Here is a 14670-nt window from a genome sequence, read left to right as displayed (position 1 = left end):
TTCAACCAGATGTATCTGTGCTTTGCTGTTTGATGATGTATCTATTTCTGTCTCTATAATTCTGACAAGTGCCACACAAATATGACTGAATGACTTAAAATAAAAATAGATATATACATTAACAACAACAAGAACAACAACAATACTTATAGCAGTGTCTTTGATATTGAAATCTATGCGAATGCAAGGTAAGGAGGTGCGATCTAGGGTTGATATACTGCTGTATGGGTCTATTAAAGTAAAGCTTCCCTGCATGATACAGGTAGTTGTTTATATCTGCGGGCTCGGCCTATGTTACATACGGACGGTATGTACTATGATACTGTGTACTTTTAGCACCAAGAAAGCGTGCTTGGGAAAGTGATTAGTTTTGTTTCAGTCCCAAAGAACGATCGTGATTCTCTGTTTATTTTTAACCCTGTATTAACACTAGTGATGCTGCTGTCACAATCGTTCTTTTGAATATAATCGCTTTATAGATGTGGACGGAAGCTTGTATGATCGCTGGGTGTTTTCCATTGCTGTAGTACCCCGGAAAGCGCCTGCACTTCAGTGATTGGGTGAGTGAGATGCGCGGAGTTAAGGCTTGCTTTGTACAAGTGTTATTTTGTGCCTCGCAAAACTGGTTTTGCGCTTTGCGCATAATTTCGAACATGGCAGTAACTTGAAAATTGTTGGCCACTGCCGCCAAAATGCGCTATGCCTACGTAATATTTGTGCACCGCGCAAGACGGATTGTGGTACGCAAAAAATAAGTTTTGAATATGGCACATTTTGCGCATTCGCGCATAACGACCGTTTGTGACGCACATAGCCCTTGCGTGGCGCGCAAACCTTTCGAATATTTGGGTCCTAAACGCTTGCTTTATGTAATTACATATTCACTACAATTAGTACTAATTGGGCAAGACGTTTTTCGAAGTTATTCATTTAGGTGAAAGTAGTAAGTTGCAGTCCATCTGTGTGCTTTTAAATTTGAAAATTCATGTGAAAGGGGGGTTATTTTAGTAAAATAAACCATTAGTAATTTAAATCATTCGCTTTTCGAAACAGGACACGTAAAACCGACGAGGCAGTAGCTAGGAAACGGGAGATTCTGTAAAATACTGCACTGCCATTTTAATTCAAAGGCCATTACACGTAACACCGCGCGGCAGTCAAACTGGGCGCCCTCACCAGACGATCGCTTCTCAAGTATACTGCAGAAAAAATAGGATTCTGCAGCCTTGAATAAACATAATCGTGATCATATAACAAGCTGCTTGCACACCAGGCTTGATTTGATTGTTTTGATGTATTGTCCTCAGTGATTGAGCACCTCTGACATTTCTACACAGTATTTAATGTACTGATGCGCAGAGGTGCTTTTGCTAATTGTAATGTGGCACAGTGACCGAGGGCAGTGCAAATGATCAGGCTGGAGTCTTGATTTACAGTATAAAACGCGCTTAAAAGTCATGTTGATAATGCTAGAGCTTGGGGATCGTCCAGTCTCTGATGTCAGGAGTTGTGGAGAAACAAGTGACCAGGCTGGAGCTGCGGCAGACAGGAGAAGCAGACATCGGGGCAGAGAAGTTCATCCGGGCAAATGATCAGGCTGGAGTCTTGATTTACAGTTTAAAACCGCTGTTGGTTTTATTTTTCTTACAGTGAGGCGGAAAAACAACCGCTAATAAAACAAACAAGCAAAATAAACCCAGCTCTCAGTCGGAGCTCTAACTAAACAATCCGTCGTGTGGGCCCTGTGCATACATGCGGGAACTCCTGACATCTAGTGGTCAACCCATTACACTGCAGGAAACAAAGCTCTCATTCTCAAACAGACTGATTCTGCAGCATTTCATCACAGTAAGCACATGGGTCCGATTTCAAGAATCTACTGCTTATAAGAATCAAATCATCCGGGACGCATGTGATTCTTATAAACGGAGTGCACTGTAATATCGTTGCATTAATTTAAGTATGCTTGTTACTCTGTGTGTGACTGGGGGTTTGTGAATTAAAGGAATATGTATATGTGATTATATAGCTTGGTTTGAGGTTTAGAGGTACGCATTTTTAAATACTTGTGTGACTGTGCTAGACTTCCACAAGTCTGACTAGACATTTATGTAGGTTCTTCTAGCAAAAGAACCAATGTAGTGATAGAAAGGAAACTGTCCAACAGGCAGAGTACAATGGTAAATTTCTCTTGTCTGAGTGAAGACCCGGGCGTCGGGCGATATGAATTCCACACCCCTGGCTATACCATACTAAACTATAGTATACTAACAGCGTTCTGCTATATGGGTTAGGTTCTAGCAAAGACAGCAGAGCGCCCCCTACTGAGTCACCCAGTCCTCTTCATTCACTGCTGCTCCTGTGTTTTCTTAGAGAGTCGCCCCTCAACCCCAGTAGAACTAAAACACCATTTGAAAAGGAGCGCTCCTGTTTCATAACCTCCTGCTGCACAGGTAGCACACCTGGTTAGTTCACAGAGTGATAGAGTGACAGGAAGGCTCCAAGCTTGAGAGCTTGCAGCTGAAACTACCTTTAGGGAACGCAAACAAAGTGGAAAACCAACAACGCCTGCTTGGTAGACGTGGTAACACACACACCCAGGAATCACACATTCGTTTCACACTGAACGTGATTGAGGGACACTGCAGTTCTAAGAACCGCATGATCTTCTCTGAGAGGGAATATGGACAACATCAAAGCAAATAGTGTGAAAACCAGAAATAAAGGAAACTCACCTGCAAGCAGAAGGATGAGCAGCCCTCTCTCCCCCATCACAGCAGACTCTGTGTTAGAAAGAGAAGACTTTCTATTAATCACCTCAATGCAAGTTAAGCTTTGAGTGGCTCCAGACTGGCTTTTCTCTTAGATTACAATAACTGCATTTTGTGCGGGAGCTGGTGTTCATTCAGAGATGCAGAAATAAAACCAACGTGTTTTAAAGATGAAGCCCTTGTTCTAAGACAGATTTTTTTTTTAAAACATCAGTAAGACCTATTTTTTTCTAACAGATTTCACAAATCTTGAACCTGCTAATCTGTTTGTATTTTACTCAAGAACCTTTATTTTCTGTTTGAACAGAATTTCTTTTTTTTAATATATATCAGAAACATTGATTTAAAACAAGAAGTCGTTGTGTTTCCATTCTTTACATAGTTCAGTAATGATTGAGTTCACTGTGTGCAGTACAGAGAGAGGCTGTGTGTTTAATGTACTGCAGTGCTGTACACATTACCTTCACCAGCTTTGCACAGAAACTCGCTTATTATCACATGTATTTCCATCCATCCCCCAATAATATACAGAAAAGAAAACTCATTATCCCCAGTTTTCATTAAACACAAATACATATATCTAGAATAGCAAACTATTACACTGTAACAGTAGAATAAGAGCCCAGAACACAAATACATTACCAATATGTGTAGCTGATAAAACACACATTTCAACTGAAAATATTACAAATGCTTTAAAGACGTGCACGCACAAACAGAGGGGCCTCATAATCAGGTAGCAATCTCCCAGTACTTGAGAGCGTACTTGTATGAAATCGCCGGATGCCGGATTGCAATTTAAATAGCGCCCCTTTTAATGCAAACACATAAGATAAGTAATACTGCAAGTCGGTTCTTTGTTAATTCTACATTTTGCGGTTTGTTAAGATGAACGAGCCGTGTGTATCCAGACAGGAGAGTCTCCGTATTTTATGAAGTCAGCAGTGTGTCTTGTAGTCACGACATCATCCTCACACTGAGAGGAAAGCCACCAGTTTTCATTATGTAGAGCTACAAAATATTTGAGCTCGATTTAATCCAGCCCATGGTTAAACGATGCTAACTACAGCTTTAAAGACATGTAGAGGGAACGTAAATCAATGTAAACATCTACCAACCCTATCTTAATAAGTGACAGCTGCTGCCAAATGACGAGCAGTAGTGCGCTGCCTTCAAAACTGTAGCTTTGTTTCCCAGTGCGTCTACACAGCGCCTGTCCGATTCGCATGGGTGTGTGGAACACGTTTTCAATCTGATCTGTGTCCCGTTAGAGGCCAGCACTGTTTACGCGTGAATAGTACATCGGATTTGCAACGTAGCCCTAGTTAATACGTTGTCTTGTTGCTTTGAATCTTAAATATTTTTAGATTTTGTGCAGCTGTGTCTTATTCCTTTATGAAACGCACCTGAGCTGCGCATATTGTGATGGTGAAATGCACACAAAATGACGGTTTTCTATATATTTAAATATTGTCTCCCTTTAATTTTCAGCACCCCCTGGTTGAAATTCGTTCCCGCGTCTCTGGACGAGCCTGAAGTTATGGGGTTCCGTTATTTCAGAAACAAGGCAGGGATATTATAGAATGTTACAATGTATTCTCAATACAATATAAACTAAAAGAAAATACATATGGGTGCCATCTGTAAAAAACAAAAAAAACAGCGTTTCTAGCATTTTATTTATTTATTTATTTATTTTACAATCCCTTTTATATTTCTCTGATGCATTCAGTACCAAAAACCGACTGGAGGTCAAAAGCAGTGAAAAAGAATAACGATAAAATAAACTGGACCCTGTGAGATACATTGATCAAATAAACTGGACCCTGTGAGATACATTGATCAAATAAACTGAGCCCTGTGAGATACATTGATCAAATAAACTGAACCCTGTGAGATACATTGATCAAATAAACTGAACCCTGTGAGATACATTGATCAAATAAACTGAGCCCTGTGAGATACATTGATAATATAAACTGGACCCTGTGAGATACATTGATCAAATAAACTGGACCCTTTGAGATACATTGATCAAATAAACTGGACCCTGTGAGATACATTGATCAAATAAACTGAACCCTTTGAGATACATTGATCAAATAAACTGGACCCTGTGAGATACATTGATCATATAAACTGAACCCTGTGAGATACATTGATCAAATAAACTGGACCCTGTGAGATACATTGATCAAATAAACTGAGCCCTGTGAGATACATTGATAATATAAACTGGACCCTGTGAGATACATTGATCAAATAAACTGAACCCTGTGAGATACATTGATCAAATAAACTGAACCCTGTGAGATACATTGATCAAATAAACTGGACCCTGTGAGATACATTGATCAAATAAACTGGACCCTGTGAGATACATTGATCAAATAAACTGAACCCTGTGAGATACATTGATCAAATAAACTGAACCCTTTGAGATACATTGATCAAATAAACTGAACCCTGTGAGATACATTGATCAAATAAACTGGACCCTTTGAGATACATTGATCAAATAAACTGAACCCTGTGAGATACATTGATCAAATAAACTGGACCCTTTGAGATACATTGATCAAATAAACTGAACCCTGTGAGATACATTGATCAAATAAACTGAACCCTGTGAGATACATTGATCAAATAAACTGAACCCTGTGAGATACATTGATCAAATAAACTGAACCCTGTGAGATACATTGATCAAATAAACTGAACCCTATGAGATACATTGATCAAATAAACTGAACCCTATGAGATACATTGATCAAATAAACTGAACCCTATGAGATACATTGATCAAATAAACTGAACCCTATGAGATACATTGATCAAATAAACTGAACCCTTTGAGATACATTGATCAAATAAACTGAACCCTTTGAGATACATTGATCAAATAAACTGGACCCTGTGAGATACATTGATCAAATAAACTGAACCCTGTGAGATACATTGATCAAATAAACTGGACCCTTTGAGATACATTGATCAAATAAACTGAACCCTGTGAGATACATTGATCAAATAAACTGAACCCTGTGAGATACATTGATCAAATAAACTGAACCCTGTGAGATACATTGATCAAATAAACTGAACCCTGTGAGATACATTGATCAAATAAACTGAACCCTGTGAGATACATTGATCAAATAAACTGAACCCTGTGAGATACATTGATCAAATAAACTGGACCCTTTGAGATACATTGATCAAATAAACTGAGCCCTGTGAGATACATTGATAATATAAACTGCTTTACACGATCAGTCACTTATTTGATTCACATTAAAACGTACAAGTGCTATCGCATGAAGCAAACAATAATATATGGAATACACGCCATCAATTAGAATGATTTCATTTCACTGTGTTTGCCTAAAGACCCAATATTGAACTTTTAAGTATTGAAAACATCTGATTTGAATGTTTTCTTAGCAGGTGTGAGCAGAGCTAAGCAAGGCTATGCAAAGCACACCCAGGTCAACTCCACAGACTAAATGTCCTTTTATGCTGCCCCACATATTAATGGAATATAATTCTACAGTTTATCTATTTAGAGAATTCCTGCTCTAATGACCCTCGCATTTAATCAACCAACACAGACTTAAACACAATAGAAAATATATGAATACGATAATCTGCAGTAAAACAACAATAAAAAATGAACATATCAGAAAGCAATACATCTTAATAATAATAATAATAATAATAATAATAATAATAATAATAATAATAATAATAATAATGTTGGTCACATTTTGACATTTGAAACCTAAATCACGGATATTTTTAATGAATATAATCACAGTGTTATATATATATATATTTCATAGCAGTGTATAACAATACAGTAATCATGCAGATGTGTTGAGTTGATTTCCTATAGACAGTAAACTACAAGAAGCAACTATGAAGCTGATATGTTGACTATGTTGACTGTTAACTACTATGTTGACTGTTAACTGAGTCCTTAATCTATATTTAAACCAATTAGGACACCGGACTTGCAAATCTATACATGCTGATGTTTTAATGGATACTTAGTAATCTACATACAGACACATACACCTAGATAATGTTTTATAGGAAAGTCTTACCTTACACTCAAAGCAGTGCCAAAGTGATCTCCTCCCCGGCTGGAAGCGCGCTGACAATATCCCAGCTCAGTTTAGACATGATATGATATACTGAGTATGATGGGTGGAGACCAAGAGCACTGCCAATGACTTCATTCAGTAAGCAAACAACGTGTTTTAATATCCGTGCTTGAATACATTACAAAATGGTACACAACATGCAGACAAAAATGTAGATATTACATGGACTCTTCAAACTATCAAAGGAACAAACGACATGATCATCTGCTAAAAATAAATACATAAAACGAGGAAAAGAAATCGTAACGATTCCCTGTAGCGGTAAGAAGCCTGCGAGTTTATAGCTTCATCAGGTTTACTGAACTCCAACAGACAGCTAAAGAGGCTCCCTGCAGTGCACTTGTGTGGGGCTCCTTGCAGCGTGCTTGTGTGAGGCTCGCTGCAGTGTGCTTGTGTGAGGCTCGCTGCAGTGTGCTTGTGTGGGGCTCCCTGCAGTGTGCTTGTGTGGGGCTCCCTGCAGTGTGCTTGTGTGAGGCTCGCTGCAGTGTGCTTGTGTGGGGCTCGCTGCAGTGTGCTTGTGTGAGGCTCGCTGCAGTGTGCTTGTGTGGGGCTCGCTGCAGTGTGCTTGTGTGGGGCTCGCTGCAGTGTGCTTGTGTGGGGCTCGCTGCAGTGTGCTTGTGTGAGGCTCGCTGCAGTGTGCTTGTGTGGGGCTCGCTGCAGTGTGCTTGTGTGGGGCTCGCTGCAGTGTGCTTGTGTGAGGCTCGCTGCAGTGTGCTTGTGTGAGGCTCCCTGCAGCGTGCTTGTGTGGGGCTCGCTGCAGTGTGCTTGTGTGGGGCTCCCTGCAGTGCGCTTGTGTGAGGCTCTCTGCAGTGCACTCGTGTGTGGCTCGCTGCAATTGTACTGAGGGCGCTATGTGTGTAGTGTAGGGTTATTTAATTCTAGCAGGCGATGTGACGGTGCAGCCTATCAGAGTGGCTGTCTGTTCTGTTGCTAGGTAAAAGTGAAACTTGGGGTTTAATGAACGAGAGGGGCGGAGCTGAGACAAGCAGGTTTTAGCTGCTGAATTTGTCGAGTTAAGTCGTTGAGTCTCATATTTTAAAATGTTAGAGAACACGGATTCGTGTGAAGGAACATGTTTTTACAATTCTTACTATTACAGTTTCGCTGGACCAGAACATTGTTAAAATGAATTGCTTTACACGATCAAAGGACCAAAGAAATCCAAAAACATACCAGACTCAAACAGCTGCTGCTATAATACAGTGGCACCCAACATTGCTCACACAGCGCCTTTAAATTTCAGTATCCATGTTTTTATATACAGGCACTCTTGTATCTGACCACCCCTGCTGGTCTGTGGTTCTTGGGGTGGGATATTTGTGTCTCATGTTACCCGACTCGGCCTGCTGCTTCCTTACAGGAATCGCTCAGTGGATAAACATCCCCTCTTCAACACAGTCTGTAGATTTTAATAAGGAAGGCGCCCCACAGGTGCCATGGCACTCCAATCCCTATCCATGTATAATGCACAGTGACTGGGTGGGATATCTGCTCTTCACTGCACTCCTTCAGTGGGTTTCTGTATTGGTTACTGTCAGACAGGGATCACACTGAATGTTGTGCCAGTCTTGCCAGTCCTGATTATCTGTTCAGGTTAAGAACATGGTATAAAATCCCCCTGCCCTCATTGTAAAGCCTGTGTAGTTCCACCCCGGGCTCTGTTTGGACCTATTTGGATCCAGCTTGCTCAACACATGACCTGTACTGGAAACCTGTTGCCATGGAGACATTCAAATCGCTCTGCTTTTTATCTGCAGTAACAGCAGGTGTGCGCTGCAGCCCTGGCAAACAAAGCAGATGCTTTAACTATTGCAATATGAGCAGCTCAGTTAAAGAAACAAAAATAAACCAAACCAGAGCAAAGTATATTTCAGGCTTCCTTATACAAACACAGCACGATTGGTGCAGTTCATATATATACTTTACTTTGAATCCTCTCTGAAGGTACAACTCCATCCAGCACCCCTCTCCGCCATGCTGGTCTGCAGGTATGAGAATCACTCAGTGCCAGCATGGGGGGAGAGGCACAGAGAGCCACTCTCCGTGGACTCTCATACCTGCAGACCAGCATGGCGGAGAGGCACAGAGAGCACTGAGTGCACTCTCATACCTGCATGACCAGCACTGGTCGCGGAGAGGCACTCTCGTGAAGCACTGAGTGACTCTCATACCTGCAGACCAGCATGGCGGTAGAGCACAGCACAAGCACTGAGTGACTCTCATACCTGCAGTACCGCATGGCGGAGAGGCACAGAGAGAGCACTGAGTGACTCTCATACCTGCAGACCGTCATGGCGGAGAGGCACAGAGAACACTGAGTAATTCTCATACCTGCAGACCAGCATGGGGGAGAGGGGTGCTGGATGGAGTTGTACCTTCAGAGAGGATTCAAAGTAAAGTATATATATGAACTGCACCAATCGTGCTGTGTTTGTATAAGGAAGCCTGAAATATACTTTGCTCTGGTTTGGTTTATTTTTGTTTCTTTAACTGAGCTGCTCATATTGCAATAGTTAAAGCATCTGCTTTGTTTGCCAGGGCTGCAGCGCACACCTGCTGTTACTGCAGATAAAAAGCAGAGCGATTTGAATGTCTCCATGGCAACAGGTTTCCAGTACAGGTCATGTGTTGAGCAAGCTGGATCCAAATAGGTCCAAACAGAGCCCGGGGTGGAACTACACAGGCTTTACAATGAGGGCAGGGGGATTTTATACCATGTTCTTAACCTGAACAGATAATCAGGACTGGCAAGACTGGCACAACATTCAGTGTGATCCCTGTCTGACAGTAACCAATACAGAAACCCACTGAAGGAGTGCAGTGAAGAGCAGATATCCCACCCAGTCACTGTGCATTATACATGGATAGGGATTGGAGTGCCATGGCACCTGTGGGGCGCCTTCCTTATTAAAATCTACAGACTGTGTTGAAGAGGGGATGTTTATCCACTGAGCGATTCCTGTAAGGAAGCAGCAGGCCGAGTCGGGTAACATGAGACACAAATATCCCACCCCAAGAACCACAGACCAGCAGGGGTGGTCAGATACAAGAGTGCCTGTATATAAAAACATGGATACTGAAATTTAAAGGCGCTGTGTGAGCAATGTTGGGTGCCACTGTATTATAGCAGCAGCTGTTTGAGTCTGGTATGTTTTTGGATTTCTTTGGTCCTTTGATCGTGTAAAGCAATTCATTTTAACAATGTTCTGGTCCAGCGAAACTGTAATAGTAAGAATTGTAAAAACATGTTCCTTCACACGAATCCGTGTTCTCTAACATTTTAAAATATGAGACTCAACGACTTAACTCGACAAATTCAGCAGCTAAAACCTGCTTGTCTCAGCTCCGCCCCTCTCGTTCATTAAACCCCAAGTTTCACTTTTACCTAGCAACAGAACAGACAGCCACTCTGATAGGCTGCACCGTCACATCGCCTGCTAGAATTAAATAACCCTACACTACACACATAGCGCCCTCAGTACAATTGCAGCGAGCCACACACGAGTGCACTGCAGAGAGCCTCACACAAGCGCACTGCAGCGAGCCCCACCCAAGCACATTGCAGCGAGCCCCACACAAGCACACTGCAGCGAGCCTCACACAAGCACATTGCAGGGAGCCTCACACAAGCACACTGCAGCGAGCCTCACACAAGCATTCTGCAGCGAGCCCCACACAAGCACACTGCAGCGAGCCTCACACAAGCACGCTGCAGGGAGCCCCACACAAGCACGCTGCAGGGAGCCCCACACAAGCACGCTGCAGGGAGCCTCACACAAGCACGCTGCAGGGAGCCTCACACAAGTGCACTGCAGGGAACCCCACACAAGTGCACTGCAGCGAGCCTCACACAAGCACGCTGCAGGGAGCCTCACACAAGCGCACTGCAGGGAGCCCCACACAAGCACGCTGCAGGGAGCCCCACACAAGCACGCTGCAGGGAGCCCCACACAAGCACACTGCAGGGAGCCTCACACAAGCACGCTGCAGGGAGCCTCACACAAGCGCGCTGCAGGGAGCCTCACACAAGCACGCTGCAGGGAGCCCCACACAAGCACGCTGCAGGGAGCCTCACACAAGCACGCTGCAGGGAGCCTCACACAAGTGCACTGCAGGGAGCCTCACACAAGCACGCTGCAGGGAGCCTCACACAAGCGCGCTGCAGGGAGCCCCACACAAGCACGCTGCAGGGAGCCCCACACAAGCACACTGCAGCGAGCCTCACACAAGCACGCTGCAGGGAGCCCCACACAAGCACACTGCAGCGAGCCTCACACAAGCATGCTGCAGGGAGCCCCACACAAGCGCACTGCAGGGAGCCCCACACAAGCACACTGCAGGGAGCCCCACACAAGCACACTGCAGCGAGCCTCACACAAGCACGCTGCAGGGAGCCCCACACAAGCACACTGCAGGGAGCCTCACACAAGCACACTGCAGCGAGCCTCACACAAGCACACTGCAGGGAGCCCCACACAAGCACGCTGCAGGCCCCACACAAGAGCCTCACACAAGCACATTGCAGGGAGCCTCACACAAGCACACTGCAGCGAGCCTCACACAAGCACACTGCAGCGAGCCTCACACAAGCACGCTGCAGGGAGCCTCACACAAGCACGCTGCAGGGAGCCCCACACAAGCACACTGCAGGGAGCCCCACACAAGCACACTGCAGCGAGCCTCACACAAGCACGCTGCAGGGAGCCCCACACAAGCACACTGCAGCGAGCCTCACACAAGCAGCCTCACACAAGCTGCAGGGAGCCTCACACAAGCACACTGCAGGGAGCCTCACACAAGCACACTGCAGGGAGCCCCACACAAGCACGCTGCAGGGAGCCCCACACAAGCACATTGCAGCGAGCCTCACACAAGCGCACTGCAGGGAGCCCCACACAAGCACACTGCAGGGAGCCCCACACAAGCACACTGCAGGGAGCCTCACACAAGCACACTGCAGCGAGCCTCACACAAGCACGCTGCAGGGAGCCTCACACAAGCACGCTGCAGGGAGCCTCACACAAGCACACTGCAGGGAGCCCCACACAAGCACACTACAGGGAGCCTCACACAAGTGCACTGCAGGGAGCCTCTTTAGCTGTCTGTTGGAGTTCAGTAAACCTGATGAAGCTATAAACTTGCAGGCTTCTTACCGCTACAGGGAATCGTTACGATTTCTTTTCCTCGTTTTATGTATTTATTTTTAGCAGATGATCATGTCGTTTGTTCCTTAGATAGTTTGAAGATTCCATGTAATATCTACATTTTTGTCTGCATGTTGTGTACCATTTTGTAATGTATTCAAGCACGGATATTAAAACACGTTGTTTGCTTACTGAATGAAGTCATTGGCAGTGCTCTTGGTCTCCACCCATCATACTCAGTATATCATATCATGTCTAAACTGAGCTGGGATATTGTCAGCGCGCTTCCAGCCGGGGAGGAGATCACTTTGGCACTGTTTTGAGTGTAAGGTAAGACTTTCCTATAAAACATTATCTAGGTGTATGTGTCTGTATGTAGATTACTAAGTATCCATTAAAACATCAGCATGTATAGATTTGCAAGCCCAGTATATATAAGGACTCCCTGTCCTCAATAGCCCACAATGAACATATTAGCTTTATAGTTGCTTCTACAGTTTGCTGTCTATGGGAAATAAACTCAACACACTAAATTAATTTAAATTCTGATTAAATTCCAGTGTATATTTATACACTGCTATGAAATATAGGCCTATATAAAAAAAAAATATATATTCATTACAACTCTGTGATTTAGGTTTCAAATGTCAAAATGTGACCAACATTATTATTATTATTATTATTATTATTATTATTATTATTATTATTATTATTATTATTTTTATTATTATTATTATTATTTATTATTATTATTATTATTATTATTATTATTAAGATGTATTGCTTTCTGATATGTTCATTTTTTATTGTTGTTTTACTGCAGATTATCGTATTCATATATTTTCTATTGTGTTTAAGTCTGTGTTGGTTGATTAAATGCGAGGGTCATTAGAGCAGGAATTCTCTAAATAGATAAACTGTAGAATTATATTCCATTAATATGTAGGGCAGCATAAAAGGACATTTAGTCTGTGGAGTTGACCTGGGTGTGCTTTGCATAGCCTTGCTTAGCTCTGCTCACACCTGCTAAGAAAACATTCAAATCAGATGTTTTCAATACTTAAAAGTTCAATATTGGGTCTTTAGGCAAACACAGTGAAATGAAATCATTCTAATTGATGGCGTGTATTCCATATATTATTGTTTGCTTCATGCGATAGCACTTGTACGTTTTAATGTGAATCAAATAAGTGACTGATCGTGTAAAGCAGTTTATATTATCAATGTATCTCACAGGGCTCAGTTTATTTGATCAATGTATCTCACAGGGCTCAGTTTATTTGATCAATGTATCTCACAAGGTTCAATTTATTTGATCAATGTATCTCACAGGGTCCAGTTTATTTGATCAATGTATCTCACAGGGTTCAGTTTATTTGATCAATGTATCTCACAGGGTTCAGTTTATTTGATCAATGTATCTCACAGGGTTCAGTTTATTTGATCAATGTATCTCACAGGGTTCAGTTTATTTGATCAATGTATCTCACAGGGTCCAGTTTATTTGATCAATGTATCTCAAAGGGTTCAGTTTATTTGATCAATGTATCTCACAGGGTTCAGTTTATTTGATCAATGTATCTCACAGGGTTCAGTTTATTTGATCAATGTATCTCACAGGGTTCAGTTTATTTGATCAATGTATCTCAAAGGGTTCAGTTTATTTGATCAATGTATCTCACAGGGTTCAGTTTATTTGATCAATGTATCTCACAGGGTTCAGTTTATTTGATCAATGTATCTCACAGGGTCCAGTTTATTTGATCAATGTATCTCACAGGGTTCAGTTTATTTGATCAATGTATCTCACAGGGTTCAGTTTATTTGATCAATGTATCTCACAGGGTTCAGTTTATTTGATCAATGTATCTCACAGGGTTCAGTTTATTTGATCAATGTATCTCAAAGGGTCCAGTTTATTTGATCAATGTATCTCACAGGGTCCAGTTTATTTGATCAATGTATCTCACAGGGTTCAGTTTATTTGATCAATGTATCTCACAGGGTTCAGTTTATTTGATCAATGTATCTCACAGGGTTCAGTTTATTTGATCAATGTATCTCAAAGGGTCCAGTTTATTTGATCAATGTATCTCAAAGGGTTCAGTTTATTTGATCAATGTATCTCACAGGGTTCAGTTTATTTGATCAATGTATCTCACAGGGTCCAGTTTATTTGATCAATGTATCTCAAAGGGTTCAGTTTATTTGATCAATGTATCTCAAAGGGTTCAGTTTATTTGATCAATGTATCTCACAGGGTTCAGTTTATTTGATCAATGTATCTCACAGGGTCCAGTTTATTTGATCAATGTATCTCACAGGGTTCAGTTTATTTGATCAATGTATCTCACAGGGTTCAGTTTATTTGATCAATGTATCTCACAGGGTTCAGTTTATTTGATCAATGTATCTCACAGGGTCCAGTTTATTTGATCGTTATTCTTTTTCACTGCTTTTGACCTCCAGTCGGTTTTTGGTACTGAATGCATCAGAGAAATATAAAAGGGATTGTAAAATAAATAAATAAATAAATAAATAGACAGATAAATAAATACAATGCTAGAAACGTGCACTGAAGAGTAGACG

The 14670-nt window shown here is 42.2% G+C and overlaps 2 protein-coding genes across 2 annotated transcripts in view; both read right to left on the bottom strand.

The window, feature by feature from the left end:
• The window catches only part of LOC121304139, a 37007-nt gene extending 27777 nt beyond the window's left edge, over positions 1 to 9230 (bottom strand). Inside the window, exons 1-2 of the mRNA XM_041235104.1 lie at positions 9109 to 9230; positions 8864 to 8994 (exon numbers count right to left, since the gene is read on the bottom strand). Coding sequence (XP_041091038.1) covers positions 8864 to 8994; positions 9109 to 9230 — 253 coding nt within the window. The remainder of the gene's footprint in view (positions 1 to 8863; positions 8995 to 9108) is intronic.
• LOC121304304 (zinc finger protein OZF-like) overlaps positions 1 to 14670 on the bottom strand; it is a 727904-nt gene that overhangs the window by 427017 nt on the left and 286217 nt on the right. The gene's annotated exons all lie outside the window — the stretch shown is intronic.

This window comes from Polyodon spathula, chromosome 37, assembly GCF_017654505.1.
Source record: "Polyodon spathula isolate WHYD16114869_AA chromosome 37, ASM1765450v1, whole genome shotgun sequence".
Classification (NCBI taxonomy): domain Eukaryota; kingdom Metazoa; phylum Chordata; class Actinopteri; order Acipenseriformes; family Polyodontidae; genus Polyodon; species Polyodon spathula.
The sequence above is the reverse complement of the archived record's forward strand: the minus strand, read 5'-3'. Positions and strand labels throughout refer to the sequence as shown.